This window comes from Pelobates fuscus, chromosome 5 (genome assembly GCF_036172605.1).
Source record: "Pelobates fuscus isolate aPelFus1 chromosome 5, aPelFus1.pri, whole genome shotgun sequence".
In the NCBI taxonomy this organism is placed as follows: Eukaryota; Metazoa; Chordata; class Amphibia; order Anura; family Pelobatidae; genus Pelobates; species Pelobates fuscus.
The window spans coordinates 88260881-88281085 of record NC_086321.1 but is presented as its reverse complement, the minus strand read 5'-3'; the positions used below and the strand labels follow the sequence as shown (position 1 = coordinate 88281085).

At 40.9% G+C, this 20205-nt stretch overlaps 1 protein-coding gene and 1 long non-coding RNA gene across 2 annotated transcripts in view; both read right to left on the bottom strand.

Moving 5' to 3' along the window:
* Window positions 1–9382: 9382 nt before the first annotated feature.
* Window positions 9383–10909, bottom strand: LOC134610808 (uncharacterized). Its single transcript, XR_010090876.1, has 2 exons — window positions 10483–10909; window positions 9383–10452 (listed from the first exon to the last, which is right to left on the bottom strand). It is a non-coding gene; the product is annotated as an uncharacterized LOC134610808 (long non-coding RNA).
* The window catches only part of MAP3K1 (mitogen-activated protein kinase kinase kinase 1), a 61993-nt gene continuing 52697 nt past the window's right edge, over window positions 10910–20205 (bottom strand). The window contains exons 14-20 of the mRNA XM_063454042.1: window positions 18578–19841; window positions 17100–17252; window positions 15150–15312; window positions 14943–15074; window positions 13332–13474; window positions 12757–12888; window positions 10910–11372 (exon numbers count right to left, since the gene is read on the bottom strand). Coding sequence (XP_063310112.1) covers window positions 11223–11372; window positions 12757–12888; window positions 13332–13474; window positions 14943–15074; window positions 15150–15312; window positions 17100–17252; window positions 18578–19841 — 2137 coding nt within the window. The 3' untranslated portion in view covers window positions 10910–11222. The remainder of the gene's footprint in view (window positions 11373–12756; window positions 12889–13331; window positions 13475–14942; window positions 15075–15149; window positions 15313–17099; window positions 17253–18577; window positions 19842–20205) is intronic.

The window sequence follows — 20205 nt, the reverse complement described above, 5'->3', positions numbered from 1 at the left end:
CTCTGTTTCTTGGCTGACGAAGGTTGCAAGGCTTCTAAGTCAAAAACAGTAATTTTACTTACCGTAAATTCCTTTTTTCTTAGTATAGTGGCAGTACTTACAAGTGGGATGTTCCTTAGGATTCTGGACAAGAAGCTCCCCCTTCTTTAGAATTTAAATGCTGTGCTCCGCCTGCTGCCTCCATATAAGCTGTAACTCAGAGACACTCACCAGTAATACAAAAGAACCAAAACGGAGACCGAATGATGCATAGAATTTTATCTATTTGAAAGCGGAGGGAAAGCCAGTACTGCCACTATACTAAGAAAAAAGGAATTTACGGTAAGTAAAATTACTGTTTTTCCCTTCGTATAGTGGCAGTACTTACAAGTGGGATATAGCAAGACCCCTGCAAACAACAAAGGGTGGGAACTCAGCAGGCCACAGCATGCAGCACCTTACGCCCAAAGCAGCTTCAGATGATGAGAATACGTCCAGCCTACAATGCTTGATAAAAGTATGTAAGGAAGACCAAGCAGCAGTTTTGCAGATGTCTTCAGGTGAGGCGGCTGCTCTTTCAGCCCAGGAGGTCGTCATAGCTCTAGAGGCACGAGCCTTGAAAGGGAAACTAAGGGGAATCCCTTTGGATTGATAAGCCAACCTGATTGTATACGTTAGCCATCAGGCCAAAGAGGGTCCTGAGACAGCACAACCCCTGTTAGCGCCATGAAAGAATACACATAGATCTAAGGATCTAATCCCTGAGTCATCTGAAGACAGATTTTCAGGGATCTTCCAACATCTAGGAGATGTCACATTCTTTCCAGATCCGACGTAGGAAAATGATAAAACCCCGGTAGGACAATAGGTTGGTAATTGCAGCACCAGAAGAAACCTTAGGCAAAAAAGAAGGCTTGGTGTGCAGGACCACCTAGTCGCGATGAAAAAGGTGAATTCCGGAGAGAAAGAGAGAGCTCGGATCACACCTACTCAACTAGCAGAGGCGATAGGCACCCGGAAAACCGTCTTGAAGGTAAGAAACTTGATATGAACCTCCAGTAAATGTTCAAATGGTGGTTCACAAAGGGCTCGAAGCACCAGACAGATCCCAAGTAGGGAAAGGTACTACTTAGGAGGCCTCTTAAGCCTTATGGACTTAAGAAATCTTAGAAAAAGCAGGTTTGAGGCAAAGCCACGAACCAGGAAGTGATTTAGAGCTGAAATCTGGCCTTTGAGCGAAAACTCCCAGGCCGGCTTCAAACCCATCTTGCAAAAAAGAAAGACTTTCCGGGATAGAGGCTTTGGCCGGATCCAACCTCGAAGTGAACACCAGGTTCTGAACTTCATCCAAACTCTGAAATAGATTTACGAAGTGGACCAGCGGACAGAAGACAGCAACACATCACATAAAGGTCAGAGAGACCATGGCCTTGAAGGATCACCCTTGCAGCAACCATGCAGTCAGGTGAAAAATATCCAGAGTTTCCACGGGGAGAGTCACATTCTCCAATATTTGAGAAGAGACTGGAGATGCTAACGTGAGATTGTCAAGTTTTCCACTTCCGAAAACCAACTCCTGTTCGGCCAGAAGGGCAGGACTGCCAATTACTTGCCTTCTTCATCTTACTTATGAACAATCTGTGGTATAAGAGCGACAGGAGGGAAAACATAAGCCATGTCGAAGGTCCAAGGTATCGATAGACCGTCTAGGACAACTGGGTACTCTCCTGAATGGAGAGAAGCAAAACATTGAACTTTCCTGTATCTCCTTGTGGCAAACAGGTCTATCTCCGGCCTGCCGAAGCGTGAACCCAGCGCCCAAAAAATTTAGCTTGACAGTGCCCAGTCTGCCTGAGACCAAAGTCTACGGCTGAGGCCGTCTGAACTAACTTTAGAGACCCTCTGACATGGATAGCTGATATAGCGAGAAGATTCGCTTGAGCCCAAGACATATGAGATAGCAGAGCTCTTGAAGAGCTTTTACCTTCGTGCCACCCTGGCGAAAAAAACCACTGTAGTGGCGTCGTCCGACTGAATCCTCATAGCCTGATTTGTGATGGCTGAACGGAAGGAAACCAGTGCCTTCCAAACAGCATTAAACCCTGAAACTTCAGGAAGCGCCTGACTCCACTCCGTTCCAAGACCCTGACGGAACTGAGAAGCTAGATGGGCGCCCCAACCCATCTGGGAGGCATATGTGGATATCATAAACCATTGTTTCTGAGCAAACGATAGGCCCTTTGAGATTTTGCTTCTGTGTTTCCACCAGTTCAGGAGTCCTTTCACCCTTTTGGATAGGTGGAAGGAGAGTCTAGATCTTCCTGTTTTCGTGTCCATTGGGAAAGGATGTCCCATTGCAATGGTTTTGCTTCTGCCTTTGCCCAGGCCACTGCTGGGATTGCAGAAGCGAGGAGGCCTAGAACCTCATAGCATCTCTGATTGAACTTAGGTTTTATGCAGCTTTGATACGGCTTTAAAAATCCTCATTTGTTTCACTAATGGTAGAAAAAGAGAGAGGGACTGTGAATTTCCTCTAAGACCCAAGAACTCTAGACTTCGTGACGCAGTCAGCTTGGATTTTTCCAGGTTCAGGATCCAACCGTGATCTCTTAAAATCTTCATTGTAATCGTGAGATGAAGATTTAGCAGTTGTCTTTATTGGGCCTTCAGGAACCAAACGTCCAGGTATGGAACAATCGAGATACCTTTCAGACGTAAAACCACTGCTATGGATGCCAGGATTTCCGTAAAAGCTCGAAGAGCTGAAGACAGGCCAAAGGGAAGAGTTTAAATGTAAATGGAGAATCCTTCGCTTTCTTGAAACAAGAATGCTTGGGCACTTCCGGATTTGAACCCGGGACCTCTCGCACCTGAAGCGAGAATCATACCACTAGACCAACAAGCCAGTGTTGCTAGAACCGCAAACCTGAGAACTTCCGGTTAGATTCTGAAACTGGTACATGGAGATAAGCATATTTAAACCAACTCCGCCATGTAATCTCCCTTTGTAAAAATGTGTGTCAAAAGACAAAATACGTTCCATACGGAACTTCTGTCATGTAAGCAGGTGTTTACTAGATTCCATCTGGTATTTGAACCAGAAAAAAAGGCGTGAGTAAACTCCCTGAAATACTCAACGTTTGGGTACCTCTCTACCACATTTCTTAAAGAAGAAGAGAATTTGTTTACTCTTGATGGATAGCTTGACCGTAGGAAGGATGGACGTGGTTTCGATGAAACTTAATTCTGTAACCTTCTGAAATGGTTCTTGTAATTCACCTATGAAGCACTCTTTCCTAGTCTTGGGTGAAGAACCGAAGGCGTCCTCCCATCTTATGGCGTCAAAACTTCCCCTTTTGTCATGCCTGTTGATTCCTGTCAAGACCACTGGCTGTTTAATTAAGGTACATAGTTGGACTCCCATACAAGTACTAACCAGGCCCGAGTCTGGATGGCTTCTGAGATCTGACGAGATCAGGGATTTTCAGGCTGGTATGGCCATAGGCCATCATGCTTTTGAAACCTGCAAAACCGCCCTGGTAACGAAAGGACCTCTGACCCTTGTACTGAAAACTTTAATATCCCTGGGTTCTTTAATCCAGAGGCAGGGCTTTCTTCGTATCAGACATCTGTCTAACAATGTCTTCCAAAGGAGTGCCAAAAAAATTTTTTGTTCCTTTCAAAGGGTAATGCACATAAGGGTGCTTTAGACGCAGAGGCAGCTGTCCATGTTCGTAGCCAAAGAGCTCTTCTGGCTACTGACGACAAACCCATAATCCTCGCTGATAAACAAAGAAAACTCATCTTTCAGTAGGAACAAGAGATGGGAAGGATCTGTATCAGATTTCCCATAATGTAATCTTCCAGGGCTTGTAGCCAAACGCTCTGAGCTCTGAGAACCGCTGAACCTGCAAATTCAGCTCTGCACTGATATCCTGCGGCCTGGAATATTCTACTACACGAAGTTTCGGCCCGTTCGTCCATTGGGTCTTTAAGCCCTGAGACTTCGCCAATGGGTATAGTGGTTTTCTTTGATAGCTGGTCAATCTGAACATCCACTTAGGAAGATCTTCCCATTTTTCTCCAGACTGTAGCTTGACTTGAACGTACGTCTTTCAAGATTCTTTCATTCTCTATGATGGAGATCCAAGATTTAAGGAGACATTGGGAAACCTTTAACCTTACCCTTGGTAGGTTCAGTTTCTTGTACCGCCGTCGTCACTTCCTTAATAAATTTCTTCAGCTCTTCTGGTGGAAACCCCTCCTCCACACTTGAAGTCAGGCTGGAAATATCCGAAGGCGAAGAGACGTCAGACACAGAAGGAGATCTATTCCTCCTACGCTGTGTGGGCAGTTTCTCCCGAATAGCTTCAAATGTCTGGGACAAATATTCCTGAAACCAGCCCAGGAAGGATGCCATATCAGTCTGCTCGGCTTTTACTAGCCGATCCGTTGCGCACTGATTGCATGTATTTTTGCGACATCCGTCAGGTAGAGGTAATGCACATTCCAGACAACATAAGTGCTTAGATTTACTTGTGGTGTTTGGAACAGAAGTTGACATCTTGTCTATATCTGTCTTATCTGGAGACATAGGACTTATTCTAGAAGCATGCATAAAAACAAAAGGTGAAAAAAAGGAGAGTTCAATAGTTAAACCTCACCTTAAATCACCTAAGATCCGTGTAGGAGGGCAGGTGACACGGAGAACCAGAACTGTACACCCACCCTTGGGGTCAGGAAGGTCCTGCACAGCCATGTATCCAAATTTTAAATTTGGCGCCAAACACCGTTTCGCGCATGCTCAGTAGCGTGATTCTGTGTTTGGTGGAACGCAAAGCCTCCCGGGCGTGCGTTCCACCGCTGTGCGCATGCGTAATGAGCAATGAAGGAGAACCGCCTGGGAACTCCGTCAGAAAAAAACACAAAAGACAGTACCCGGTCACGTTCCGTAACGCGAACCCGGAAGTACTGTTGCCGCTCAGTTCCCGCCCGGGAAACTATCGGGCACTCACCTCCCGGTCAGCAACCTGTGCTGAACGCACCAAATCTCCACCTGCACTGTGGGGGAACCTGTCCGTCCCGTTGCCGGGACAAGAAGAACTGGGGAGTGTCTCTGAGTTACAGCTTATATGGAGGCAGCAGGCGGAGCACAGCATTTAAATTCTAAAGAAGGGGGAGCTTCTTGTCCAGAATCCTAAGGAACATCCCACTTGTAAGTACTGCCACTATACGAAGGGAAAATTACAGTGGTGCCGGCCCTCAGTGGTCTTCTTGGGACATTGTCTTTCTCATGGCAACCGTCATCTTACCAGAAACAGAATCCTTGCTGTTTTGAATTTGCCGCTACCATCTACTCATCAGTCTCTACATGCCTTTCTGGGCCTAATCACGTATTGACGGTCTTGGATTCCGGAGGCTTCACAACTCATGCAGCCATTATATGATGCTCTGAAGAATGAACCGTTCTCTCTACCGCCACATGCGGTTGCTTATTTTTCAACTCTCCAGAAAGCAATTTCCTCCTCACCAGCTCTGGGGCTCCCCAACTACCAGTTGCCCTTTAAGTTGTTTGTTTCCGAGAAGATGGGCCATGCCTCAGGAGTCCTTACTCAGTCCCACAGTACACGTCAGAGACCGATTGGTTATTTCTCGTGCATGCTAGACCCCGTTGTCAGGGGGAGCCCCTCATGTCTACGTGCCGTATTTGCTGCCAGCGCATTATTGGACAAGACCAATGATTTTGTCCTTGGACATCCTCTGACCGTCCTTGCTCCACATGACATTTCCGCTATCCTGCAACAGGTACAGCCAAAACATATTTCCTCACAACGCCACCTCCGTCTACAGACTTCTCTCCTGCTGCCTGATAACGTTACTCTCCAAAGATGCTACACCCTGAATCCAGCCACTCTTCTGCCACTTCCCAAGGGGGAGTGCCACACTACTGGTACAGCTTAGACATCAACCCTGATGTCCGGATGGAATTCCAGGTACCTACACCCGCAATTCCACATGATGAACAACCTGAGAACCTATTGCACTGTACATTATGGTTCAAAGATACCCCAGGACCTGATCCATACTATGAGGAAGAGTTATTCCACTTAGTGGAAATACGAATTACACCGACAGATTTACTGTGGGACTCCAGAGGCAACATGGTCTCGCTGGTTCACCTGCCAATGGAGACATCGCACCTCTATCACTACTGGGATGTGGCTGTTCCTCACGTTTCATTCACCAAATCTCCAGAACTCTCATGGGAAGACTTGGGCCCACTGGCCAAATCCTGGAGCACCGCAACCCAAGAACAACTCACATTGACGGGAGTTAATAAAAGGATAATTAATTGCAATACAGTCAGTTATCCTCGGTATCATACTGAGATATGTGAGGATTCCCCTCCCACGGATGATGATGAATTCTTAATTGACAAATACTTCGAAGCACCCGGTATCACTACCCTGACACAGAACTGTTGCAGATCCTGCACAATTTGCGCAAAATGTAATCCCGGGAAGGTTATCAAGGCTGCTCCTAACCACCTGGCTAGACCACTGTACCCCTTCCAAAGGATTCAAATCGACCATATCCAAATGCCGAAGAGCTCCTGTCCATGTGAGTGGTTTCAGTCATCACTTACTACCAATTATCCATTTTTGGAACATCTGCACTATATTTTTGTTTTTCTTGTTTTTGTTTCCTTTTATATGTACATTCAAGTTTTTCAAGACTGTCACTGTACCAAAGGGGTGAGTAAACCCCTCTACTGTTTAGAGCGCTCCACTTGTTTGGTATAATTTGTATACCTTATTTCTGTATATTTGTTTATTGTGGGTAAGGGGTATTCCACTTTTAGTGTTGAGCAGCTTTTACATTTTGGGCACTGTAAAGAAACACTTTCTCTTTATTGAGGTAGTTTTCTCTATTGGGTATGAGTATGCACTGGTCATAGTGGATATGTTCTCGGGTTGGCCAGAAGCCTTTCCAGTTGCCAACCTTACAGCAAAAACTACAGCAAAGCATCTTCTTACAGAAATAGTTTGCCGGTATGGAGTACCGGAAGTAATTGAAAGTGACCAAGGAACGTCCTTCACTGCATTGTTAACCAGGGAAGTCTGGACAGCACTGGGGGTGACCCTTGCCTTTCATACACCATATCACCCACAGAGTAGCGGTAAGGTAGAACGCATGAATGGCACCCTGAAGGCCAGAATGCTCAAAATGTCCCAAGAAACTAACATGCCCTGGCCCGAGAGTCTTCCGTTAGCATTGTTCAGTGTACGGTATACCCCAAAGGGGAAGTACAGTCTGTCTCCCTACGAGATTTTGTTTGGTACAGCACCCAGGCTAGGTTGTTATTTCCCACAACAACTTCAAATCCAGTCAGATGCTATGGTAGATTGTTACTGCACTCTCAAATGCCTTGACCAAAATCCATGCCCAAGTGTTTTCTTCTATTCCAGATCCAGACTCAAATACAGGCACTCACAAATTACTCCCTGGTGACTGGGTTATGGTCAAGAAATTCCTAAGGAAACACACTCTTGAGCCAAGATTCGATGGCCCGTACCAAGTACTGCTAACAACGGCTACCTCAGTAAAGCTAGCCGGGAAGAGTTCCTGGATACACGCTTCACATTGCAAAAAAGTACCCGATCCAGAGGAAGCTACCTCCGCTGAACCATGAGCTTCCTGTGCCTATTTTTGCTGCTAGGCCTGACAAAGGCCCAACAAGTTGCTATCACTAAAGACAATAATGTTTACATGTTTTGGTATAATTCTTCAAACACACACGTGGCTACCTTTACGGTTGATTATTGTTTTTGTACTTTCCCACAAACAACATTCTGCCATATACAAAGACATACCCAACAAGAAAGACCCATATATCTGTGTAACAGGAGGCCGCTGGGGGCATCACTGTAGCTCCTGGAAGGCAGCCGGATGGAACACTGGTAGACCATGGGGCTATAAGCCCCAATGTGCCCTTGACAGGGTCGACAGAAATGGGAAGCCCTTGTTATATAGAATGACACTGTGTCGACCCCTCTGACACTTACCTTAAACATAGAGCACCCCAGCCCAGGGGATGCTGGAGAATATTCAGCCAATCACAACACTTATCCGTAGGAAACCATTGGATTGGCTGAGCTAGTCAATGAGGCAGATCAGAGGCAGAGCCAGCACAAGCCAAACACAGCCCTGACCAATAAGCATCTCCTCATTGAATCAATGCATCTCTATGAGGAAGGTTATGTGTCTCCATGCAGAGGGTGTAGACACTGAATGTCAGTGCTGCACAGTATGCAGCACTGCCCCAAGAATCACCTCTATTAGCCATCTGAGGAGTGGCCACTGGAGGTGTCCATAGGCTGTAATGTAATCATTTTTTTTTTATTTTTTTTTTTTTGAGAAAAAGCAAAGGTGTTTACTGCAAAAAGCCTCCAGGGACTGAACATACTCACCAGAAAAAAAACATTAAGCTGTAGTTATTCAGGTCACTATAGTGTTAATTTAAACCAAGTGGTTTGGGTGCCTCTACTGACCTGTGTACAGAAACCAAACAGGGCATTATGGTGGCCATTCATTCTTTAAATGTAAAAATAACCTGGTTATCAATTAATTATAAATAAGTTTGTTTCTCTAAATGAAAGATTTCCATTGTATTGGAAGTCAGTACAGTATTTTTTCTATTGTGGGCTGTTTTGTGTTAGAAAATATGATGTAGATTTAAAAAAAATAAATAAAAAAATTAATTAGGGATCCACTGACAGTTTCAAGTGACCCATCTATCAACTGAATCAGGGATTAAGAGTTAAATTATGCAATTATTGAAGAGGTTCAATGTTGTCACTCCATTTAGTAATCATTTAAATATATACAACTATTTCCATGTAAATTAAAAACACAGTCTTAAAATTTGTTCAAAAACTTTTATTTACTATAAAGACAAAACCACCAGAAATACGTACAAAGTCTACTATAAAATCCATTCATGGGTTAAAAACCTTTAATAATTAAAATATCTTGATATATTTAAAATAATAAAAGGATACATTTAAGCCAAATTTTCTTAACCCACAGATTTCTGCAACATTTGCTTGCACATTAAGGTGCTAAGAGAAATTAGCCCTTGAGCCCTGGAAGTCTTAGGAATCATACAGCAAATATATAGTCTCATTGTGAACTTTGGTAGAAGAAAAAAATAAAATAAAAAAAATCTATAGGACACCTGAGGTAGTCAAGACTGGAACAAACAGTAGGCGTTATTTACAACTTAGGAAAAAAGTACCAAATAACATTAAAAACATCACAAAAATAATTATACAACACAAGTTTCAGTCCAGCTTTGATCCAAAGAAATAAGATTACATCACAATTTGCATTTAAAAAAAAAAAAAAAAAAAAAAGGAACACCACAATTACAATAAAGCAGTAGGAAAAGTAGCACAAACCCAAAATGGAAGAGAGCTTGAAATGTGGAAGACATAGTAATCTACAAAGTAACACTGATCAGCTGAGGTGTTGCTCTGCCAGGTAAAGCGCCAATCTTCCAGTATAGAGCAGAATCGTGAGAGTGCGTCTGAGCAATTAAAGATTTGGGAGACAGAGTTTTAAGACTTTGAGGCCGCAGCATAAGAGTCAAGTAAATTACAGTTAGAGCTACCAAATTTCACATTTAGGAATAGTTTAACTCTTTGGAACTTTCTTGGTTGTCACACAAAAAGGAATGTCTGATTCAAAGCGTTCACATTAACGTCTTGGCGTTGCGTGCATTTTCATGGCTATTCAGATATTTTCTGACAAATCTTTTTTTCTAAATCGTAAAGAGTACATCTGATGAAATGTACAGTAGCTTATTTTAATTATCCTGAGTAATTCTTTCAATGTGCAACATACCAACTGTCTTCCAATGAGTTAAAAAAAAAAAAAATAGATTTGATTAAAAACCTATACCAAGGATAACAAAGCAATGCAACAGCTGCCATTTTCCTTCAGTTTTACATGCACAAAATAACCCATAAAACCCCTGTTAAATAGAACATTTAAAATTCAACAAAGTATCCCCAGCATAGCAGATGCAAGAGATGTTCAGTTCTCAGCGCATATGAGGTGCAAGCCTTTGAGCTCATAAAATTGCCCTCCAGTCGCAAAAAGAAAAAAGACATTTTCAAGTAATTTTTTTTGTTCTATTTAACCCTTTTGAGTGTCTGCAACATTAGGCATGAAAAAAAGTAATGCTAATCCTACGGGCATTCAAAGGGTTAAATTGCAGACCAGCCAGTTCCTATTTATGATGTATACTGGAAGGAAAACCGCAGGTAAATAATTTGATAATTAAAACAATACAAAAAAAGAAAAACTTGGATAAGTCACAAAGTTGATCTGGGATTTATTTACAGCTTAAAAACGCTATAAAAGTAGAGATAAAAAAATGATTATTCCAGAATTTCAAGATTTACTTAACTTTGTCTGCCTATTTTATTGGAGGCAGACCAGACAGGGAGAGCAATTAAAGCCCTAGTCAAATAAAAACAAATCTAAAGAGCTGAAATAAACATTTATACGAAATTCTGTTTGCTTTGATGCAATTAAAACAAACACAAATTTGCAAATGAAATGATGTAACTAAGAAATGAATAAAACATGAAAAAGCTGTGAAGAGGTCAGGCCGTGTTATAAAATGGCAGCCAAACTACAGTGTGGACAGTATTTCTACATTGCAGAACCTTTATGGCCTTGTTAACAATTCTCCCTAAAAAAATAAAATAATAAAATTGAATACTGTTCCCTGCCCTATTAGGATACATGTCACATACAAGGCATTCGACCACTGCTTTCTTACAGGTGCGCCACTTACATGCAGGTGTGAAAATATTTATGCATGCTTTAATATTCTGAAAATATATATATATATGTCATCTCATTTGAAATACAATAATGGCAGAAAGGGAAAATCCATTTTCTAATTTAAGGAAAAAGGGTCTCCCAAAAGGCACAATTTTAAGAATATATTTAACATATTTCATTTTAGAAACATAAACCTCTACCTCTGAAGCTTTTAGAGGTTTTGAATTGTCATGCACAGGGACGGGATCCTATAACCACGTATGCATATTTTTGGCTAAAAGAACAGGTCACGCTTCTGTATTTTAGCCGGACCCGCAGGTTCCGTAGTCAGTAGCAATTTAATTTTTGTGTAAAATAAGCTGGATCTTTTTCCATTTGTAAATTCTCTACCACTTTGTTCGAAAGACTGGGTGCTTCAACAGTTCCCTAGAAGGTGGTCTGTCTTGAGGCTGGAGTTCCAAACACCGAAGAGTCACGTCCCGCAGACCTGGAGACAGGTGTGCTGGTATTGTAGGAGCTGTGGTCGCACTTGCAATCTACACAAACAAAGTGTTTTTAAAGATGTAAAAATTATCAAAATACTAGTCAAAATTACAACGTTTATATTGATTATAGTAACTTTGTACATTAATTGCAGGTTTACTCTTGAAGCAACATTTTCTTCCCCACAACTCTGAAATTGCACACTCATGTGCTCCCACATCCCTTAGAAGTACATTTTTATCTATGCCAAGATTTAAATATGTTCTTTTACAGGGATACTACATATTTAAATACAAGTCAAAACAAATATCCATGAATAGCATTTGTGCCATGCAGACAATACGCACACTTGACATCAAAGACAGCACACATGCATGCACATTTTACCACAGTCAGCACGGATACACACACACACACACACACACAATACAATAGACCGCACATGCATAAAAGGCATCTCTTAAGCAGACACAATATCACAAACCTGCAAGCAATGCCGTAAAGCCCTCCAGACACTCAATGCCACCAGACACTCTCATAACACCAGAGACATCACACACACAATATACATCCAACACATAAACACCAAAGACAACACATACACACGCAGCCAACATATACAATCATAAAAACTAACAAAGGGGGCCATACAACCATACAAAATTCTCAAACATTAATGTTGCCTTGAAAAAAATAGAGCCAGCACCCTAAAGGGACTCGAGTGTTTAATTTTGGCACAACGCTATTAATATTAAAAGATTTCTTTCCCATGGTATAACATATTTGTATAAAGAACATGTATTGCTGTAAATCATGCCTATATTTCAAATAATAAGGAACAATCCAAATAGTGAGCTTTTTAAAAAAACATGCTGGGAATTATAGCCTGACCAACTTTTAGGAATTTCTCATTAACCCCTGTGTTATCCAACACTCCTCCCTCAAATACCTTAAAGCAGGCACTCTATATAAAATGCAACATACAGGGGTTTGAAATGATACTCCACTCCAGCCTCCATAACAACTTCTGCTTTTAAAAGTGGCCATGGAGTAAGCAATTCATTTGTGCAGCATTTCTGCATGAAAAGCACCATATGGAGATGCCTGCACTTTTCTGTTGGGGCTAGATTTACCTCCTGTACAGGTGACTTGGGTAGCCCAGATCTCTTCATTCAATGCAAAAATTCAATATGTCAGTATGCAACTGCACGTGCATTCTTATTTAACAAGGGAGGGTGGAAAAAGTTACTAGTGCCCATGGAGGCATTATAAAATTAAAATAAAGACATAGTGAAAAGGGGTTGGAGTAACACTTTAACCCCTTAAGGACCAAACTTCTGGAATAAAAGGGAATCATGACATGTCACACATGTCATGTGTCCTTAAGGGGTTAAAATGTTTACTCTGTTAGACGGCAAGTAATTACATGGTGGTTACCTTAAATATGAGTGCAAGGTGGTTTGAGTGTTTTTCTGCATTCCAGGGTGGTTTAGCACAAGACATCTCAATTATGCTGCAACCAACACTCCACACATCACAGCTTCTTCCATATTGCTGCCCCCTTAACACCTTAAAATTGAAAAAGGAAAAAAAAAAAAATTAATAATAATTATTCCTGTGATAAGACCATTTGTATCATTTGAATATTGGGGACGGCTGAGCGAGGCAAACGTGGCACCACAAAGGCAGTATCCTAAGAACAGGACCATACACAAAAAAAATATTCTAAGAGGGAAAATATGAACTTCTGTTACTGCTACAAGAATACAAAGGACAGCTTTTAAAAATTTTATATTTTTAGAGGTCATCTGTGCCACATGCATTCAACATAACACTTTTTCCAACAGCTTTCAAGGACTGACAAAAGAGAACTCATTTTTTTTCTTCTATATTATTACAAATTAACTGCCCTCGCCTATCAACATAATGTTAATATATTAAACAAACTTCAAAAAAAATCTTTGCAAAGTAGTAACAGAATAAGGAACATATTTAATAATCATTAAGAATACCTCTGGTGCCATGAATGCAATGGTTCCCAATAACTGTCCCTGAAATTCTCCAGCACCCGTGCCTTTCGATGCCAAGCGAGCGGCAGCTCCAAAATCAGCAATTCGTAGCCTATGTCCAGTGCTATCAATCAACAAATTTGCACCTGGATTTTGGGTAAAAAAAATACAAAAATAAAAAATACATGTTACATTCTTTAACTACTCCGTACCAAGAAAGGAGAAGAAATAATTTGCTTGCTGCCAAGTGCAACGCTCAGCACGGTCTTGATTACAGTGTTGGGAAAACACATAAACGCTGGTTTTGGTTGTAGTAACCCTTGCTAGCTAGTGTTTCTTTAGTGAAACACTACATATACAGACTCACTATATATTTAAGTTTTTGTAGTGGTGAGGGTCTCAGCGTATTCTAATTGGTTGGTTATTGTGGGATACTGCTGGGAGAATTTAAGGATATGGTACTCTGACTTTATGAACCTATGTTCTCTGTTAATAGAGATTGGGCTTAGTGATAGAAAAGTGGTGACTTCTGTGGGACACAGTTTAAATGATTGTACCTATGATATAGAGGAGCAGTCTGTTTCTTGATATGCAACTATGTATATATCTCAATTACAGTTCTATATAATAGTGATATATTGCTTGTTAGAAACATAACTTTAAGTACAGTGAGCATACTGTTTCTTAGACCAGAATTCTCCAGTTAATTCCCAGTGGCAAACATGATGTTAGTGCCAGGGTTTAGACAGCAGTTGTAACTCTCACTCCTCTCAGTAATTCTGCTTTGGTCTCCTAGGATACAGTGGGGTTCTCCCTGAGAATAGTATCCTTCATAATATAAAGATTAAGGATCTTGCTCCACATCCTGACCTCCAGCTGGCTATAGTGTTTTTATTATTATTCTTTTTATTGTTATTATTTTTTTAATTTCTGTTTAATTATGTTTTGTGATTAGAGGCATGCAGTTTGAGCAGCCTCGGTTCTTGCCAAACGAGCCGCACTGGTGTCTGGTTACCCCTGACGAGCGGCCGGGCACGTGATTGACGCATGAGCGATGACACACACACACACACATACACATATTTACACTATATACATATCTATATCACTAAAGTTGTCATGGTGTAATCCTTCAACCTAAATTACTGATATATGATTACTTCAGTAGGACTTAATAGAGAACAACATTTTGCTTCAAATTGCCAAATTACTTAGCAGGTGTAGAGATAGATTTGCTTAAAAAAATAAATATTTTTAGTGAATGAATTAATTACATTTTCTCACACAATCCTTGCATGTCATACCAGAATACATAGCATTTACGTCAAGCTTTGTGGGATTTCGCACTATACATTACAGGAGACACACTGAACTTGAAGCAGAAGCAAATCAAGTATTTAGTTTTACAGCTACACATTTACTGGGGAAATCATATGCACAACATACAAAATAAATGTTACATACGGACAAAAAGATGGCATCTCACATTTCAAGGACAGCAAATGACTAAAGGTCATGTGGGGATTGCAGACACACATCACAGATGTTCAGCTGCAACTACCAAAATTCTCCAACACAGATAAACAGTGGGAAATGTAACCATGTGATATATACCTTTAATGTCTCTATGGATGATCTGGTTCTCGTGAAGGTATGATAGGCCACGCAGCAGTTGCTCAGTGTAGTTAATGATGACAGATTCCTTGAATGCTCCATATTTACTAAGCAGATGAGCAACAGAACCCCCTGGAAGGAAGTTTCATGATTAGAATTATTCCACAAACAGGCCAGTGTGTTCTCCCAGCAACCACTGATCCTTACCTGCCATCCACTCAATGAACAGATTGTAGTTGTTCTTTTCACATGTTGATCCCAGCATTCTGATTATATTTGGGTGAGAGAGGTGATTCATCATTCTTATTTCTTCTCTCAGAGCTTCAACCACCTCTCCTTGTTCCGATGATGTATTGCGCACATATGTAACCTGTGAATAAGTAACATTCTAGTTGAACAACCTTTAGGACATTTCTCAATTAAGTGACTTCGACACATGAAAGAGTAAAGATGATTATTAGTATCTAATGTAAAAAAATATGGAGGGTATGCAAACAAGTCAACTTAAAAGCAAGCCTGCCTTTCTTTTTTTAGATCAGATGTGGCTGTGTTTTTCTGGGACCTTTACATTTTGATTTGGTTTACAACAAAGATCAAAGCCTTGAAGTACCATTTCAGAGGAAAAATATAAGCATATATAGCATTATTTGGGAACACACTAACAAAATACTAATGCAAGCTTCATGTAATGGACACTACCATTTTCAGGGACAGTTTAAATATCTACTGCATTAAACTTAATTTGCGTGTGACAGGTAAACTATATTTAAAGGGACACTATAGTCACCAGAACCACTACAACTTAATGCAGTGGTTCTGCTTTCTATAGTATGTCTCTGCAGACATTTTAAAGAAAAGACAGTATTTATATGGCCCGCCAAGTAACACCTGTAATGGTAGCCATTAGAGATGCTTCCTATGTCAGTGCTACACTTTACGTTCAACGTCTCCATGCCCTGCATTTATTCAATGCATCTCTATGAGGAAATAAGGACATGCCAATTGGTGCAGCACAGTGTTTTGCTGCACATGCGCAATGGTCTCCCAGTGCTTTCCTATGGGAAAGCCTTTGATTGGCTGAGAGTTTAGATTGAGTACCTCAGCCATGGAGACGGGGCCAGCCACAGCGATGAGGAAAAGTTAAGTAAAATAGTGGTAGGAATATATAGGTTTGTATTTCGAACACTATAGTTTTCCTTTATGACAGAATGCTAAGGTGATCCTTCGCATGGAATATTAAAGGTTTCTTTGTATGTGTGTGTATATTCTATGCAGAATACATACTGTCATGCCAAAAGCATGAGTTGGTGTTTGATGTGTGTTGATATGTTAAGTTTTTTTTTTTGTAAACCTTGGGATGACATTTATTTTGGGCCTTGTATCTTGCACCAGGCCTACACCATAAAACATCTAGATAGCCATCATAAGAGCTGGACACAAGGAATTGCATAGAGTGTGCAATAAACTGCCAGACCAACCCCCTCTGATCCCCTCCCCCCCAGGGGTCTGCCCACTGAGAAACAACTAGTTTAGATATATAATGAAAGTGCTGGACTATCCAGGGAGTTCTTTATTTGTTCTTTGGCCAGCAACTTCTAGGAGACCTATACCATCTAAGACTCCCACAAGAATTCTATATGGGGTAAATATATGTAAGGAATTTCTTGTGTTTTCTCCTATTTTATTTTATGTATTGTTTTGCAATTTGTTATCAGTATGTCATTTATTTCTGTATTTTGTACTCCGCACTGTGAATCTTTGTCAGATTAAATGTTTACTTAATCAGCTTATGTCTCTGTTCTCTATGAGCTTCACTCTCCAGAGGGAAGCTCAGGTAAACACGTTACCAAAAAGGGTTAATTATGTGTGTTTGATCAGTAAAAGTAGAACTGTGATTCTATAATTCTCATGTGTGTGGGGTAACCTAAGACGCCCGGGTTTAAAAGTCTTGGTGGTGGCAGTAAAGTGTGTACTAGGGGGTTAGTGTAGAAGGGATTGCAGGGGTTAATTGAGTGGTTGCTGGGACTAGCAACAGGTAACCAGGGGTCTGGTGTCATTAACCCTGTCACTTCCACACTCTCCCCACTGTCTCGGCTGGGCCTATAGCCCACGCTCGTGACACATACATACATATATATATATATTAAAAAAAGTCACCTGTTTGACTGCCATTAATGTTCCAGTTCCAACATCCTGAGCTTGATAGCAGGAAGAAAATGCCCCTAAGCCAATCTGTTGACCTTTGAGCCATTCAGCTTCTTCTCTATAGGGATTTTTTGCTTTGGTGTGACCAGGCAGGGTCTCAGGTGTCTGTTAAGTAAATTAAAAGCATGTAAGCTGAAGTACATTGCGTTGGCAAACCCAATTCATTATCATATTAAATTGAAATCAATCCATGTGTGTTTTTGTAGATTCTAATTTAATGAACTGAAGCGACTGCCCACTTTGCAAGTTCACGGTGAAGCAATGCATGTAAATATATAGATCACCTTCAACTTGGAGGTCAATCCATGGCAGACTGAATTAATTTGCAACCTCAGTATAAAGATAATTTATTCAAGTTATAATCAATATTGAAGCAGCACATAAGGATTTATACATCTCTATTCCTAGCTACGCCTACCCTGGAAAAATGGTTTCATTTTCGTATGTCAATACAAATACACAGATTAAACACTAAATGTGACGGAGATTTTTTTCCTTGGGACATCAAAAGAATAGAGAACGTATTGGGTCACGAAAAAGACTGAATAAAACGGAAATCGCCTTTCTCTACTTAAAGGGGATACTATAAGCATCAAAACTTTAGCTAAAGGTCTAGAGACCTTTCAAGAGAAATTTCACGGCAGCCAAAATCTTACATTTTGTGGTTTTCCTGTGCGCATATAAGTATTTTGATTGTATATTATAGCAGATAGGACAAATCAAAAACCTCCCTAGAACTAGATTTATAATTCTGATAGCTAAATTTCCTGAGCCTGAGGTCAAAATAGCAGCATATTACCAATATGGTCTCATAATATACAGATTACTAACTTAATTGAATAGTACATGCAAAATAAACAAAACTGTTCTATTTCATAGGTTAGCATCACAACCAATAGAGCCACTGTAGTGGTTATGATGCCAGGAGTACATGTCACCATTCTTTGGTCATGGACCTGGTCCCACCATGCACCTGGTCTCCCTTTGGTGCTAGTTGAATGACATCTTGCTTCTGCAGAGCTGCAGAGGGCAGATGCGGATTTAGTTAATCATTCATTGGCTGAGAACGTCAGCTGAGAGCTCTCAGCCAATGACCAATACTCTGCATAAATATGCACAGAATTGATATTAGCCATTAGGCCAATGTACTAATGACGCTGCCAAGGGTGGAGTTCGACCTCTGGTAACCTCATTAAATATCCCAGAATGTGCAGTATTTTATACTGAGATACTCACAGACATGATCATATCAAATCACCAAAGTGGCCAAGGTGCTTTCAGTAACCCTTTAAATGTAGCGCTTAATTCAGTTTAAAAAAAAAAATGTATATAAAAAAAAAACAGACACATCATTAAATAAGGTCAATGGGGAAAGTGATGTTACTTAAGACAGATTCATGTATAAACCTGTATATGAGAAACAGACTTACATCCTGCTGGATAATTATAATGTCTTCCCCATTTTCAACCTGCAGTTGGGGTATCACTGGCAGGGCATCCTGAGAGGCAGACATTGCCAAAACTACAGCCAGTGCTTCTTCCTCCTCTGCTTCCATTTTCTCTTTGCATTTCTGATTGTGGCTAACATCATCTTTATATGTGTCATCAGTCTCGGCCCGCTCAGGAGAAAGAACAGCAACTTCAGACTTGAAGGTGACTGTGCTATCACATGCTGGTATTGAGGCTTCCAAAAGGTCCTCCATACTGGAATTAAGCTCTGTGTTGGCATCCAGTCGGCATTTCTCATCTACTGGTGTAAACACAGTGTCATCACTTGGTATAATAGCACTTGTATTACTACCACATGTCTGTCCATTTAAGTCAAGAGTCATATAACTTTTAGAAGTCTCTCCAGCTAGGCCTGCATCTCCTGGTGTTAGTCGAGATGGCTTTGGCCGGTGTATCATATGAGATGGCAATGGTCTTGCATGAGGGAAAACAGGAGAAAGTTTCTCAGGTTCCTTGCTACCTGAATAGTGCTTTTGTATTTGAAGAGAAAGCTTCCTCTGCGTTTGAGGAGAAGCAGAAGACAGTTTACAGGGAGTGAATGTCTGAGGTTTGGGCTTGGTGACATCTGGGCCAGGACCAGCTGGCACAGAAGGAGTAGAAGTTGGAGATGGCATTATTGGGAAAAGGGAATTGGGGTGAGTAGAAGACGGGGAGTTCAAGCACTGACTTGGAGGTCTGCGTTTTGTCTGAATGGCAGGCTTTGGTTGCTCACTTGATACATAAGTTAAAGGAAGCCCTAAATACACAACTTCCAAAGCAGCGTGCAAGTCCTCTGGGCTGGAGGCAAATTTTGAGTCACAATTGTCTTTGCCCATTTTCCCTGATAGCTGCACAGTGTTTTCTGGGGAATTACTTTGTGAAATAACTGGGGAGTTTGCAGGAGCAGAAGGTGGCACAAATGCTTCTCTGCGGTTTTCAAAAGCTTGAGAATCCTCCAGGCTGTGTTGAATAACTTCTACAATGTCCATTTCTTCAGCAATGGCCATTAAACGTCGCCGCATTCGAATGTAATGGGTCGAACTGGTTGTGCTCAACATTTCCAGAAGTTTGACATACACATGAGGAACTCTTGCAACCATTCTTGCAGCACTTAAGAAGACCCTGCGTGACAGTTTACCCACCATAGAATGGGAATTGTCAATAGATTGCAAGGCAAAGTTTAACAGTGATAGCAGGTTCTTATATCTGTGGGGAGAGAAAAAGAAATGTAAATATGCAGAAAGCACTGAGTTGTGTAACTAGAGAAATTCTAAATAAGCATAACCAGAGATCTCCAAATATTTTCATCAGCTGCCCTGTATGGTAACCAAATGGCTCTAATGTGTGGTTTCATGGCAGCCACGACTTTTAACAGATATCCTCATGGCATATTTAACAACGAATGGTAACTACAGCAGATTAATAAAAGCAACAGCTGAGAGATTACATTACTAAACAATTGGTATAAAAAAAAATAAGGAACCTGTCTGAATCTGAAAATTATTTTGTTTTTGAAAAATCAAGCATTAAGGAAAGCATAGCTTAAAATAGAATTCAAATGCTTCCTGGT